The following is a 14,282-nucleotide window of genomic DNA, read 5'->3' as shown; positions in this document are numbered from 1 at the left end:
TCACACCAATGTGATGCGTGTACATAGGGCATGTGTCTTGGGGCACGATCCCGTAAAATTCACACCAATGTAAAGTTTGTATAACGTTTGATAAAAGTTAGGTGATAAGATGATAATACGATTTGTAGATTTTACAGAACAGAGACAGTAGGAAAAATTAGGATAAAACCCATAAAATCATAAATAGAGTAGCACACGCTTATGTACAATCAGGAAAATAGAGAAATATCCTTAGGCTCACAGACCCGGTAATCAAACATTAAATAAAAAATTATCTGATGGGTGAAACACTATGTAAATGGTCTAACATGTCTTACTACAGGGTGTTGATTGTATACAATAATCAATAGCCTATACAATGTTTGCTCGATGGATAGCCAGGCTTCTCCAATAGATTGATGTATATGACATACCAATAGAGGAAGGTCGCCGTCACTTCATACTTCGTGGGTATAGTGTTGTACAATGAATCTGGAAGCTGCCATGATCAAGACCCTGGATGGAATCTCAACAACAACCATGGCTTAAACCTGGTAAGAAAGGACGGGGTATCATATTAGCCAAGGCAAATCATTTTTTTGATTGATCCATCAGTCGGTACGTATTTTAATTTCCGAAAGAGTCAGGTGGGAAAAGAAAGAATATATCTCACAAAGTATATGTAAGGGAACATAATAATATACATGCAAGCCATTGATTATTTTATATTTCTGTCAACCTCTATTTTCTGGAAAATTTCACCCAAATTTTCGAAAGGTATGCAGTTTTCAACCAGTTCATTGGTGTGTGCATTCTTTTGATCTTCTTGACATGAATTTTCACCATCGAGCAAGTGAAAAAAACATAGTTAATCTTTCTCTGGGAAACATTGTCTGATATCTCACATTCAAATTTCCACAAACAATTGTGTCATCTCGGACTGTGAGTAAAAAAATAGTTAGAATGGTTATAGAAACACCATGTGAAAACCATGTCCATGGAGGCATACCTCTTATCCAAACATATATCAAATCACCACTTCATAACATAGACATTCAGAAAATAGCAACGTCCCTACTTCCAAGACTAAGTAACAAGTGTCCATCCAAAGTTGTAAAGAAGTTTACTGTTTATAAAAGAACTATATTTTGTACAGATCAATAAACTGGCCGCTATTTCAATGTGTCCAACCAAATTTCACAAATAAATATTACATGAAAATCCTGGAACATGGTCTACAATTTTTATTCAGGGTGTGCCTCGAAATTATGCGTGTAGAAATACAAGACTTAATTCTAAACTCACCGCACCAAACAGCCCAAGGAAAACCTTAATAGAAGATGTTTGAACGTCAACACTGGCTAACACTTCTGAACCTTAACTCTCAATGTTGGCATGCACCCGTACTAATTTTCCAATTTGCTACTGTAAACTGAACAACATGTCTGTATTTTCATATATAGAAACTACAAAACAAACAACACCTGTAGAATTATTTTAGGGAGTTCCAACTCAGATTTTTCTCTTCATTGGATATAGGGACAGAGAAGAAACAAAACATAGCTTAGCAAACCCAGCTAATTAACCATTTTTATCCCATAGTAAATCCATCTATTGACCATATGCTTTGATTCTACCGAGAACCAGAAACAGCAAGGGAATTCTAAGATAACATACCTTATGCCAAGATGGAGGCCGTCAACCTGTACTCCAGCAGCAGCGGTGACCCAACGACAGCGGAAACGTACTTCAGCATAAGCAGCGACCCACATGAAATGCTCCTGAAATGAACATGGGTTTGTCTAGCATCATTTAATTTTTACAAGTGAGAGAGCTCTTGATTGTACATGTCCCCACTTCCACATTTCTAGGCAACTGAGGTGCGTCAGGTACTGGAAAAAATCCCACGTGATTAGACCCTTGCTATTTGCACGGACGTTTGCATCAACTAAACAGAGTGGATGAGATTAAATAGCAAGGTTATATAACAACAGAAATAGAGAGAAGTAATCCTTCAACAGCCACAAGTAAAACGATCAGCTGGTCATGGGAGTTACTCAGTGAACATTCCATCAGTGTAATCCACCGAAACAATCAAAGAGAAATGATAAAAAAAATTGAGATGCTCCAAAACAGACCTCATTTGGCGGCATGGACTACAGAAACAACGGATAATCTGAAACAATGATTTTCCGTGGCCACCTGCATCCTCGGATGATAGCTCCATGAGCTAGACATTCCACCGATTAGTCACTCGCTCCCAGCAACATATATATTGATATCATTTGTTCCAAGAATTAATCTCTCTAGAGCCATTTTTTTATTCATGAGCAATAATAAAGCACATAATCGACTTCGGTTGTAGACCACAACAAATTCTAGATCACATAGATTTACAACGTGAAAATTATTGTGTAGATTTACAATGATCTGGGATTTGTATTATTCTAGATCCCATGACATGATCCATAAATTTATTTAAAGTCATTTTGACTTATTAAAGATGATGCCCTCGCATTTGCGAGGGCCACTAAGCTAGTTTCTCAAAATAACATATGTATTGTATTACAGATGCCCTCATCAAGCTATCGTTAATCTAATTTAGCTAGAATACTTTTATTCAAATTTTTAACCCAAATATGAATATTACTCAGAGAATTAGACAATACACAGTAACTGAGATAATTACACGGCCAGGATCCTATACAGGTCCACAAATCGTACAACATCACACTTAATTCAGTAGGAGTATATAAATTGCTTTGCAGAAACGTTAGGAAATGGATTAGAGAAAATTAAAAACATGAGATGAATTGGGTGTGATCTTGGGTACTGACCACTCCTCAGCTCCTCCTTGTCGTTCATTACAGTATGTGATGTCCCTTGGTTTACAGCCAGCCACGTAGGCTAAGGGCTCCCTCGACACAGTCGGCGGAATTGGGGTTCTTGTCGGCGTACTCGCCGACCTGGTACAACACACTGACAATCTTTTTGCTGCCTATAGATGTCTGCAAAACTAAAGACATAAATCATAACAGGGCATCGTTCAGAGCTCCATCTACCAACTGTATTACTTCAGCAAACGAAATTTGTGATGAAATCACGAAAGTCAGACTGGATCCGCCATCATATTTCACAGGAAAAATTTACATTCAAAATACAGGCCATACGCATAAACCCTTAGTCTATTAATGATGAGCTCTTGACCAAACTGCCAAAATGATTATTTAATGGAGAACAGAACTCCAAAACAAGAAATAAAATTTAAGAGGGAAAATGCAATTACTTTCCATGTTTAATTAGTCGCTCCTATGCTACAATGTTGAGACTTTCCCTCAAGGCATTATTTTCCAAGCCTAGCAACATAGTTTGTTGAGTAAGAACTCCATTTCAGCAGACATACGTATCACTTCAGACTGCATTATTCAGATATGTATATAATATAACAGAAATCAATAGCCATAATTGCCATGAGAATATGTAATAGTTCCTTGCAAAAAAGAATCACGTGCTAGTTAGACTTTACTCCACGACTTCTCAATATTCTGGCCTTCATGATTAACAAGGGAAAAAGCTAAATGCCTAATGTCATAATTTGAGAAACACATATTATCAGCTAGTATATTTTCCATAACCGAATTTACTTAGTAAGTAAGTAAACAAGAAAATAATCATAGGACTGCTAGATGTCATAGAAATTTCATAGCACAGAAGCATCATAATTATTCTTAACTTGTTCCACGGGGAGTGGCGATCTGATCTTCAAATTGCACGTTGACATGGACAACCAAACCCAGCAGAACACCATGGCACTTCATGAATTTTAGCCAACCTTAGCTCTTTGCACCCTCAAGAGATAATAACACACCAAGATGAATGCCAACTGCTAAGTTGAGGAGAGAGGAAGAGAGATGGAGCGGTCAACTGCTAAAGAAGCCTCTCATTTGGTTTCCACTCCGTGTTCCTTTGTCCGTACATCAATTGAAGGCAAAGAAAACCACAAACAGCAGCCAGTGGCAAACACAAGTGCTCTCGGAATGTAGTGTCTGAACAATAATAGCATGTGCAAATATTTCATAGAGTAGAGGACAGTAAAGGGGCCAGATGTTGGCAACATGCTGTTGTAAGGAGTTGAAAAAGATGGCCAGAAAAATAGAGCAAAAATAACTTGACCAGTGAACAATTGTCAGATAACATAGCAAGGTAAATAGATGCATTAGTATGAATCTGAACTGAAATACATGCTTCAAAACGTAAACTGCAGCCGCATCTTCATGGTTCTTGATCATGTGCCGGACACATTCCATTTTCATCTTAACCAGTGTGACCAAGGTAATATGCTTTCCTGAACCACAACATTCAATTGTCATCTGAACCGGTTGGTAGATCAATATAGCTTCCTGCAAAAAAAAAGGTAGATCAATATAGCCAAGGCAACGGGCAGTAGATGCATGATGATTCGTCAATGTTTCTTGGTGCCAAGAAAATGGAAGCCCACAATTACCTAACCCTTGACAGCAGAGAATTTTTTTATTAAACGCTAACTACATACATGGGATTTGGCCATCCAGTTATTGTTCACGCAGATACATTTTAAAAGTTATTAAGTCACCTTTCGAATCCTCCTCCAAATATATAGAGAGGAACCTCGATCTTTGTTGACGGCACTCCTCCCGTAGGAGCAGCGGCTGGCACTCGGTGCTCCTCCATCGGTGCTCCTCGAGGTGATGGCAACGGCACGCTCCTCCCGATCATCTCCTCCTGACAGAGCAGCGGTTGGCGCTCCTCCCTACCCTCCACTGTCACCAAATTGCACTGGCGTCTTCTTATCTCTGGGCTGTTACATGGCGAGGCACCGACATAAAACCACAACTTGGAGGAGAAGCGCCAGCTACATGTAAAAATATAGTTACCTCAGTTTATGCCTAATCCATACTGATGCATCACAGAAGCAGAACCCATACGGAAAATATAAGTAATGGAGATGGAAAAGATAGGAGAGCTAACCTGTGCGTCACACATGCATAACCGATATTAATTTCAGAACCTATAAATTGATAAAAGGGAAAATAATTAGTATAAGCGAAAAGCTAACTCTTCAGAAAATCCAAATTCATTCACGCCCCAAACAACTACCTGTATTATCAAAGTTTTTCTGGTCTGGCACCACTAACATGAGAGTAAAAGGGAATCTGTTAGACTTTGCTTTTTTTCCAACCCTTACCTCGCTGAATTTGAATGAGGATCAACATCTATAGGAAAAGTAAGGCACACAAATAATGGAGCGACCTCAGAATGGAGGTCTAGCATAGTTGACCGGCCTTTGTTTAGAGATGATCTCCATTATGAGGTCTCGGAAGTCACTCCGCTCGTTCATCATTTCGGCGCTCGCATAATCCAACACCAAAATTAGTAGTAAGCGGTGTCCAAGCCGAAGTTTTAAGACCCTCTCCACTGCACCTAGTAGCTTTTAGCCAAAATTCGTAAAATTTGTGAGAAAATGTCGGCACAAATACCTGGATCTTTACTGAACCCAAGAATCTCTTCATCTGTGCTCAATCAAGAGATCAAAACAGGGAAGAATCTGCTTCGTTTTTTTGTCGAACATCTTGTTGGCATGGATAAGTACATCTGCCCAAACAAACGAAACTTATGGACTAAATCGAGAGATATAGACAGAGGGAGAGAGATAAATCATAAGGAAGATTTAGGGACTATAGGTACCTGCGTTCCTTGACTTCCTTCCATGTCAGTTAAAGTGTGGTGGCGGCCCCCTCTGTTCTGGTCGCTATTACAGTTGAGCGCCGAGTGAGGGACAGGGGACACGGAGAACAACCGGGTGGAGAAGGGAGGGGCTGGAATCTGCTTACCCTCGCTCATCGCAGTCGTCGGGTAGGAGAAGGCGAGGCAGCACAGCGCCGCGACATGCTGCTCCAGTTGAAGACAGAGCGCGGTAGCAACAAGCTGAAGCGGCGGCTCGTCCCCAACCTCGTTACGCACGGTGACGAATCTGCTTGTCTCTTTGACCAGCGAGAGGAGAACGACATGAGTGGCGGCCCTGCTCCATCTTGAGATAGTTGATGTTGAGGAGAAGAGATGGCCCCGGCAGCGTTAATCCGAACCAAAGCGACTTGACGCTAGGTGGGAGGTCGGCCGCGCCGCCGGTCGGCCGCGACGAGGTCGCCCGCGCCGCCGGTCGCCCGCGCCGCCCGTCACCGGCGCAGGAGGGGATTGGGAGAGGAGGCGCGGGGAGGGGAGGTGGCGGCGGGGAGGCGGAGGACGACGCCGCTGCTCCCGCATGCTCGTGCCGCGGCGGCGGACGGCGGCGCTGCCATGCGCGAGGCGAGGGAAGGGGCGGCGCGACGGGAGGAGAAGGGGCGGCGCGATGGGTGGAGAAGGGGAGAGGCGGCGCGGGGTGGCGGCGGGAGGCGGTGCGCGAGGAGAGGAGGAGGAGGGTTGCGTGCTCTCTCCCCGACGACGCCGGGCCGGGCGGGCTTCACATGACCCATGGATAAAAAACGGGTTCGCGCGAGGGCCTCGTCTTGGACTACTCCACCAGTAAAAAAATGGACGGATGAGATCCACCACCAAACAAGATCCAACGGCTACGAGCCTCAAATCGCTGTGAGGCCCCCTATGGGGGGGGCATCATATACAACGTGAGATGTGGTGACTGCTGAACGCGTGGTAATGAAGTGCCATAACTATGGACCGAAATACGTGTAAGCTGCGTGGTACGCTGATGATTTGTTGTGCTTCTTTGATTAGCTGTCCGAGATCCTCTGACAGTCTGACGTAGAGCTGAAAAACTGCAGAGGGACGTAGTGAATCTCCTTCGTCCGTTGACCATCTGATGGCAGCTGACCTAACAACAGAAGATACACCGCAGCAGGCCAGCAGCCCAAAGCCCAGCTGGGAGATGGAAAACGGCGTTATCCCATTGCCTCGCTGCTGACCATGGACTCATCTCAAAAAAAAAAAAAAAAAAAGACCATGGACTCATGGAGTCGCTGAAGCTCAGCGCATCGCCGTCGACCGCCTCGCCCAGCTCCGTCTCCCGGCCGCGTCTCACGGGATGCGTGCGTCTGCGCCTCCGCCTCTGCATGCTTCGACGGTTCTGGCGCTGGTGAGCCGGACCTGTCTTGCCGCTGGCGTTGCCCTATGATGGCCGCTTCCTCAAAGAGGGTGCCGCCGTCATTGCCAATGATGGTTGTGTCCTCCAAGAAGAGGATGGCGAGTCCGGGGACGGCATCTTCAGCTGAGTTTGGAATTGAGTCGCTGAGCGCAAAGCCACAAACAGCAGCGCCAAAAATTGCAAAGTGCAGAAACTTTCTGAACTTACTCACTGTTGTTAACTGAACATGAAACATGAAACGGCAAGAACTTTACTCAATGCCAGTTGTTACTCCTAACTGAATTGAACGAAATGCTTGGGCTGAGCTAGATGGGAACTGTAACACAAACACACATTCACAACTAGTAAATGTACGTGGTGTGAATTAATTTCAACACTGGAGTTCGGCTCGTGCTAGTGTATGTAGGCGTCGCTAGGTGGTCCGAGTACCAATTTGTAATTTTCTTTACTTTTTGGGCTATTTGTACTACCGTTGATGATTATTAATAAATCGGTGATTTCTCGCAAAAAAAACAAAGAGCAAAAACAAACATGAAGTTGCAGTTTTGTATATTATATAAACTCAGTTCCACAATGTTTCTGCACAACAGTTCTCAAATTCCTTGCCAGTGACAAACATTTACAAACCGAAATCTTCAGAAGGTCAGCTACAAAAAATTGTGCTAGCAAGTGATAAGACGATTGCCGGCAGGTCACACATTTAAATCACATCAGGGACTGCATGACACCTTGCAAAAACTGAAATGTTTCAGTCACAACCCACTAATGAAGTCATCAGTGATCATCTAGCAATGGCGGTGGCACCCTCTGTGAGGAAGCGGCCATCATGTCCAACACCGGCGGGGAGACAAGTCCGGCTCACTGGCGCCGGAACCTTCATAGTTCTGTAGCTGCACTTTTACATGATTTCTGGCACTAACCTATTAACAAGATGCCACAGTGCCAGTTCTGTTTTCTGCTGTTTTTGTATTTCAAAAAAGTTGTGCAGGAAATATTCTACCGAAACAAAAGCTAAAGTTAATATTTTACCGAAACGAAGACGAAGTCAAGAGGGGGGTCGAAGAGGCACAGGAGGACGGCCAGACCTGCCCTAGGCGCGGCCTGGACCTGGCCCGCGCCTAGGGGTGGTCTGGGCCCACCAGGCGCCCCACCGACCTAAATCATCCGCCCATTTATACATCTTCTCGGGAAAACCCTGGATACCCGAGCCTCCATCCATGAAAAGTTTCATCGTGGCCGCCATCACAGAACCCATCTCGGAGGGTTCTGAAGCTCTTCCTGGCACCCTGCCGGAGGGGGAAATCATCACCGGGGGCATCTACATCGTCATGCCCGCCTCCGAAGTGATGCGTGTGTAGTTCATTCTTGGACTATGGGTCCATAGCAGTAGCTAGATGGTTGTCTTTTCCACTTTGTGCTTCATGTATCGATCTTGTTAGCTGCCCTACATGATCAAGACCATCTTTATGTAATCCTATATGTTTGGTTTGCTGCGATCCGATGAATATTGTGTACTATTTTGAGATTGATTATGTATTCATGTCATATGTTATTTGTGATCTTGCATGCTCCCCGTTGCTAGTAGAAACTCTGGCCAAGTGGACAATTGTGACTCCAAGAGGGGGTATTTATGCTCGATAGTAGGTTCATGCCTCTAGTTTTCTAGGAGAGTGACTTTATAACTTCTAAGATTGTAGATGTGTTGTTGCTACTAGGGAGAAAACAACAATGTTTTATCCGAGGGTAATTCTATTGTTTACTTTACACAAATTGCTTAATGCTAGTCTGTTGCTCGCAACTTTATACAGGAAGGGGTACAGACGCTAATCTGAAGGTGGATTATTAGTCATAGACGCTGTTGGATTACGGTCTATGTATTATGTTGTAATGCCCATATCAAATCTCATAGTTATCATCTTATCATGTATTGATCGATATTCTGTCAATTACATAGCTGTAACTTGTTTACCCAACATGCTATTTCTTTATGGAGAGACACCTCTAGTGACTTGTGGACTCGGGTCCTATTTGCTTTACTGATAAATTCAACTGCAAGCATGTTTTGTTTACCTTCTGCAAACATCTCCTTCCATGTGATACGTCTAGTTCTTTGTGTTCGGCAAACCCGTGAGATTGACAACCTCATTGTAAGTTGGGGCAAACGACTTTGGTTGTGTTGTGTGCAGGTTCCACGTTGCTGCTGACGCCGGTAGTGCGCCCTGCCACTAGTCAGTCAGCAACACCTTCAGAAGTCACGTCTTTCTCCTACTGGTCGATTAAACCTTGGTTTTGTACTGAGGGAAAACTTGTTGTTGTGCTCATCACACCTCCTCTTGGGGTTCCCCAACAGTATGAAGTCGGCGTAACGATAAGCATCATCATCTACAATAAGGTCAAGCGGACCAGGTTGCTCTTTTCGGTTTTTTATCACAACAATTAAAAGACACAGACGGTAACAACCCGGGCAGTAACCTGGGCGCCACACATGATTACCCCTCTCCCCACCATACACGCACCACAAAAGAAGCCACCACCATCGCCCCAACATCAGATCACCAAATCTATACTTATTTTAAAGCAAACCCCCACTAACTGCAATTAATATTAGTCTATCTTCACATGCAAGCTATCTGTATCATCTATTTCATTATCATATCAAATATCCATGTCATCCCCACTAACATTTACTATTAATGTATCTTTACGTTCCACCTATCCATGTCACCTAATTTTTTCCTCCAATTGTCCAATTCACCACTTTATAGGCATAATAAAAATATACAACACCCCTAGAGAAAAGGAACACTAAAATTGCATCCTCCCCATAATACGGATCCTTCTATTTGCCGAAAGTCAAAAAAAAATCCATATTTGTATCCTACTTGACATATCCTCCATAAAAGAAATAGGCTTGACAAAAGAAAACTATCTAGTTCTCTACTGCTGCAGAGGTGAAGGGTGATTTTGAACACTTTAGCTGCGGCTTTGGCGCCACCCAACCGTCGAGCATGCCATGGCCATGGAACCTGACCGTCTACTCAAATTTTAAAGAAATTTTGAAAAATTTGAACATTTTTTTTGAACATTTTAAAATCTGCACATTTTAAAAATATAAAAAATATTCTAAATTTTAATATTTTTCGATTCTCACAAGAAAAACAACAGAAAAGGAAAAAAGAATTGAAGGAAAAACTAAAAAAATAGCGATCAGGTACCACAAAGTACCTCACAGTTTCCGTCGTACCAGCGAACGCGTGCGTGCTTAAAAAGCTAAAACATGAAAACCAATCTTTCTTAAAAATTAATTTTAAAAAAATTAATGATTTTTTTTTCAGATTTTTAGTCTGTTCATGATTTAAACAAATCATTTTTTTTTTGGAATTACTCGTGATTTCAGGAAATCTTAAAATTTAAAATGGCTCACCAAACAACAATTTTAATTTTTTTAATTGTTCACGAGGTAAAAAGGTGTAGATTTTAAAAACTTCATCATTTAAAAGGATTCATATTTAAAAAAATGTTCACCGGACAATGAAGTTCAGATATAAATAAGAAGGTTCAGATTTAGGGTCATAAAACTATAGAATCATGATTCAAAAAAATGTTCATTTCAAAAAATCGTGATTTCACGGATGATTCAAATATTTAAATGGTTCACCAACAAATTTAAATCTTAAAATGGTTCATCACGTGAAAAGGTGCATATTTTGGGAAACTTCATGACTTAAAAAGTTTCATATTTTTAAAAATACTGAGCGGGAGAAAGAGTTCAGATTTAAATAATTGTTCAGGGAGTAAAAACGGTCCAGATTTTAGAAAATGTTCACCATGTAAAAAGACTCAAAATTAAATAATATTCACCATGTTAAAAAGTTCAATTTTTTAAAATATTTTTCCAAAAATAGGGGAAATATAGAAAAATAAATTAACAGGAAGAAAGTAAAAAAAGAAAAAAAAAACGAAAATGAAACAAAACAGAAACAACAATCACAAAAAGATACAGCAAAAAAAAAAAGCTAGTCCACCGCAGCCCGAAGTGGGCCGCAGCTCACCGCGGATGGCCCACGGGCGAATCCGAATACCGGTCGCGCTGAGGTACTCGCGTATAGGAAGTGGCCCAGAACTGAGCCACACTTCAGCCGGACGGGCCGCTAAATCCAGAATCACTGGGTCCCGTGTCGTTCATTTTCTTTTCAAGGCTGGTAGTGGATGATGACCGTTGACCAATAACGATTAGGAGAAAATAAATTACTAAATTTGCACCGCATTTGCCGTTAGCTAACTCAGACAGGACAGCCAGAGAACTGCTTGCACTGTCAAATTGGCCCCTTTGTCGCATGGTGCATGGATAAACGATTTACGATTAAGATCCCTAGGCCCTAGCCACTAGCCAGTGCTGTCAAATTTGGAAGAGCAAAAAAATGATGAAGCATCGGGAGTTTGCGTGGCTCCTGTTCATGGACATCCTCAAACGGAGAAATTTTGACAAAATAAATGTTTGTGTCTGTACTCTCTGCCATCATTCACAGGTCAAAATCCGTAACCATTTGTTTTTGAACAGTTAATTCAATAAGATCTGCTGGGATACTTTGAGGATTCAATGAAACACACCCAAGTTAAAGATAAAGATCAGCCCAACTATCTTGTCGTCTTGACAAGGCTCTCTATGGACTGAAACAGGCTCCTCGAGCATGGCATGCAAGGCTCAGCTCTGTCCTTACCGCTCTTGGTTTTACACCATCTAAAGCTGACACCTCTCTCTTTGTCGTTGCGCCGACCGGATATCACTCTGTTCCTCTTGGTATATGTGGATGATATTATTGTCATCAGCTCTCGCAGATCTGCTATTGATCGCCTTATTCATCGGCTTCGTGATTCTTTTGCTCTCAAGGATCTTGGACGAGTTGCACTACTTCCTTGGTATAGAAGTTCAACACTCTGCTGGTACCCTATCGCTAACTCGGCGCAAGTATGCATCCGAACTCCTCCGTAGGGCCGGGTTGCTGAAGTGTGCACCGTCTCCTACTCCTATGGTTGCCTCGGAAAAGCTCTCTCACTCGATGGTACACCTCTCACAGCCGAGGAATCTACCAAATACCGCAGCATTGTTGGTGGTCCGCAGTATCTTACCATGACAAGACCCGACCTGTCTTTTGCGGTTAATAAGGTCCGTCAATATCTTCATACTCCTATGAGCACTCATTGGTCAGCGAGTCAAGCGCATTCTCATATATGTTCGGGGCACTTTGAGTGATGGACTCGTGTCTTCGTCAACCTACCGCCTCTCTTGACCTTTTATCCGCCTTCTCCGATGCGGACTGGGCCGGCAATGCCGATGATCGGCGATCAACCGGGGGATATGCTATCTTTTATGGTGGCAATCTTATTTCATGGAGTGCTCGAAAGCAAGCTACCGTATCTCGTTCCAAGACAGAGTCGAGTACAAAGCACTTGCTAATGCCACCGCTGAGTTGATCCGGGTGCAAGCACTATTGGGGGAACTTGGTGTATATCAGACTCGTCCACCTATCTTATGGTGTGACAATATTGGTGCCACATATCTATCTTCCAATCCAGTGTTTCATGCTCGTACAAAGCATATTGAAGTGGACTCACTACAAGAAATGTGTTAACTAGTGACCTTCTGACAGTGACCACAAATAAATTAGTCATAACTCTACGACTATTTCGCAACAAATGGTCGTACATCGTTTGGGAGGGATCAAACCCTAATTTTCTACGACCATTCTGGTCAGAAAAGTCATAACTTAGTCACACAAATAGGTCATAATATAGATGGCATGGTCTACGACCTTAATTTTAGCCGTCGACGACCAATTTAAACGGTCATGACTGCTAATTCGTGATGCCTTTAAATGACTTGTCAGCCACCTCAACAATTTTACCTACGTGTCTTGTCCATGTGTCAACATTCGATTAGGTGCCTAGACAACACTAGGCATTTCTTTGTTCACCGGTAGGTCTAACTACACTATCTATCCAATGACATGTGGAACCTACCTGCCTACTAGAGAAGCCTGATCCACCACTGAACCGACAAGTAGGCCCCACTAAATTGAGAGGAGGGCGCACCCACCACCAACCTGCTGACACGTATGCCTCACGGACTGACATGCATAACCCACTTTCATACTAGTACTAGTACTAGTAGAAAGTAAAACTAAGAAATATAGCCCGCTTTATATTACTAGAAAAAGGGGTAAAATGCAGTAATATATCTAATAATAAGATACCTAGCTTCAACAAAATCACTCTCATATAGAACCTCAAAACGTGGGTTCCGGCCGCACGGAAACTCGCACGACTCGCTCGCGGGAACGGAAATTGGACGCGCGCCATCAGCTCCCTTTTTTCGCGCCACGCGAAACGAAAAGTTTGGCTCCGTCCCGCCCACACCCCACTTGCGGGCGAACATTTTTTTTTTCGTTTAAGTCCTCCACCTACCCGCGGGCGAACGAAACCCTAACTCTTTCTCCTCGGTCCTCATACGCCGCCGCCGCCGCGCAGTAGAGAAACGGCGATCTCCTCGGCCCTCCCTTTCCCCACCGCCGCCGCATAATTAACTCCGCGAGCGGAAGATCTGCGTCATCTTCTAGGCGCCTCGCCCCTACTTCGACATTGGCCGGTGGCCGCAGCGCACCATGTCGCAGGACTTCCTCTGCATCTCCCATGCCCACCTCCACAACATCGGGGCCTATCCATGTACGTGGCCACGCGTGGTCTCTATTTCCGCTGGATCTGGTCGTTTCCTTGACCTTTCCTCTCGTTTTGCTTATGTTCTGGTTTGATTTTGCTTCTTGGGTGCAGATCTGGAAGATGAGGCAGCGGCAGCGCACGGCCATAGATGCCCACGACAGCGACACTGTCTTAGGATTAGATGTCTCTTGTTTCGTCGCACTCTATTCGCTCTGCTGATTTTGTCTTGCCTAGGTTAATGCTCTCGGTGTTGATGTTTGTGGCAGTGAGGGCGCAGGAGAAGCAGGTGAGCGACGAGGCCGAACACCTTGCCAAGGCGAGGGCGCAGGTCCGTGTGGAGATGGCCGAGAAGTAGGGTAGGATCGCCGCACCGGAGATGGAGTGCGCCACGCCGAAGCGGGGAGTGCCCGAAATTGTTTGTTCTAACTCCCGCAGGGGTTACTATCCCGGA

At 43.6% G+C, this 14,282-nt stretch overlaps 1 protein-coding gene and 1 long non-coding RNA gene across 2 annotated transcripts; both read right to left on the bottom strand.

The window, feature by feature from the left end:
- Window positions 1-242: 242 nt before the first annotated feature.
- On the bottom strand, window positions 243-3,817 carry LOC124696914. The gene is made up of 3 exons (XR_007000738.1): window positions 3,713-3,817; window positions 1,657-2,987; window positions 243-530 (listed from the first exon to the last, which is right to left on the bottom strand). It is a non-coding gene; the product is annotated as an uncharacterized LOC124696914 (long non-coding RNA).
- A 338-nt stretch (window positions 3,818-4,155) lies between these two features.
- On the bottom strand, window positions 4,156-5,883 carry LOC124696913. Its single transcript, XM_047229574.1, has 6 exons — window positions 5,850-5,883; window positions 5,704-5,767; window positions 5,116-5,610; window positions 4,987-5,026; window positions 4,592-4,870; window positions 4,156-4,379 (listed from the first exon to the last, which is right to left on the bottom strand). Exons 3-6 carry the CDS (start codon window positions 5,153-5,155, stop codon window positions 4,367-4,369), a joined length of 372 nt encoding a protein of 123 aa, XP_047085530.1. The 5' UTR covers window positions 5,156-5,610; window positions 5,704-5,767; window positions 5,850-5,883; the 3' UTR covers window positions 4,156-4,366.
- Window positions 5,884-14,282: the final 8,399 nt, after the last annotated feature.

The sequence above is a fragment of the Lolium rigidum genome, chromosome 3 (genome assembly GCF_022539505.1).
Source record: "Lolium rigidum isolate FL_2022 chromosome 3, APGP_CSIRO_Lrig_0.1, whole genome shotgun sequence".
Classification (NCBI taxonomy): Eukaryota; Viridiplantae; Streptophyta; class Magnoliopsida; order Poales; family Poaceae; genus Lolium; species Lolium rigidum.
Note: the sequence above shows the minus strand (reverse complement) of the source record. Positions and strands in the feature narration are given on the sequence as shown.

Excerpts from the sequence above, each read along its gene's own strand:
- LOC124696913 (XM_047229574.1), bottom strand. The coding sequence starts at position 5,155 with ATGTTAGTGGTGCCAGACCAGAAAAACTTTGATAATACAG. Across the intron at positions 5,027-5,115 it reads GAAAAACTTTGATAATACAG|GTTCTGAAATTAATATCGGT; the intron begins GTAGTTGTTTGG and ends ATCAATTTATAG. Across the intron at positions 4,871-4,986 it reads TATGCATGTGTGACGCACAG|CTGGCGCTTCTCCTCCAAGT; the intron begins GTTAGCTCTCCT and ends TTTTACATGTAG.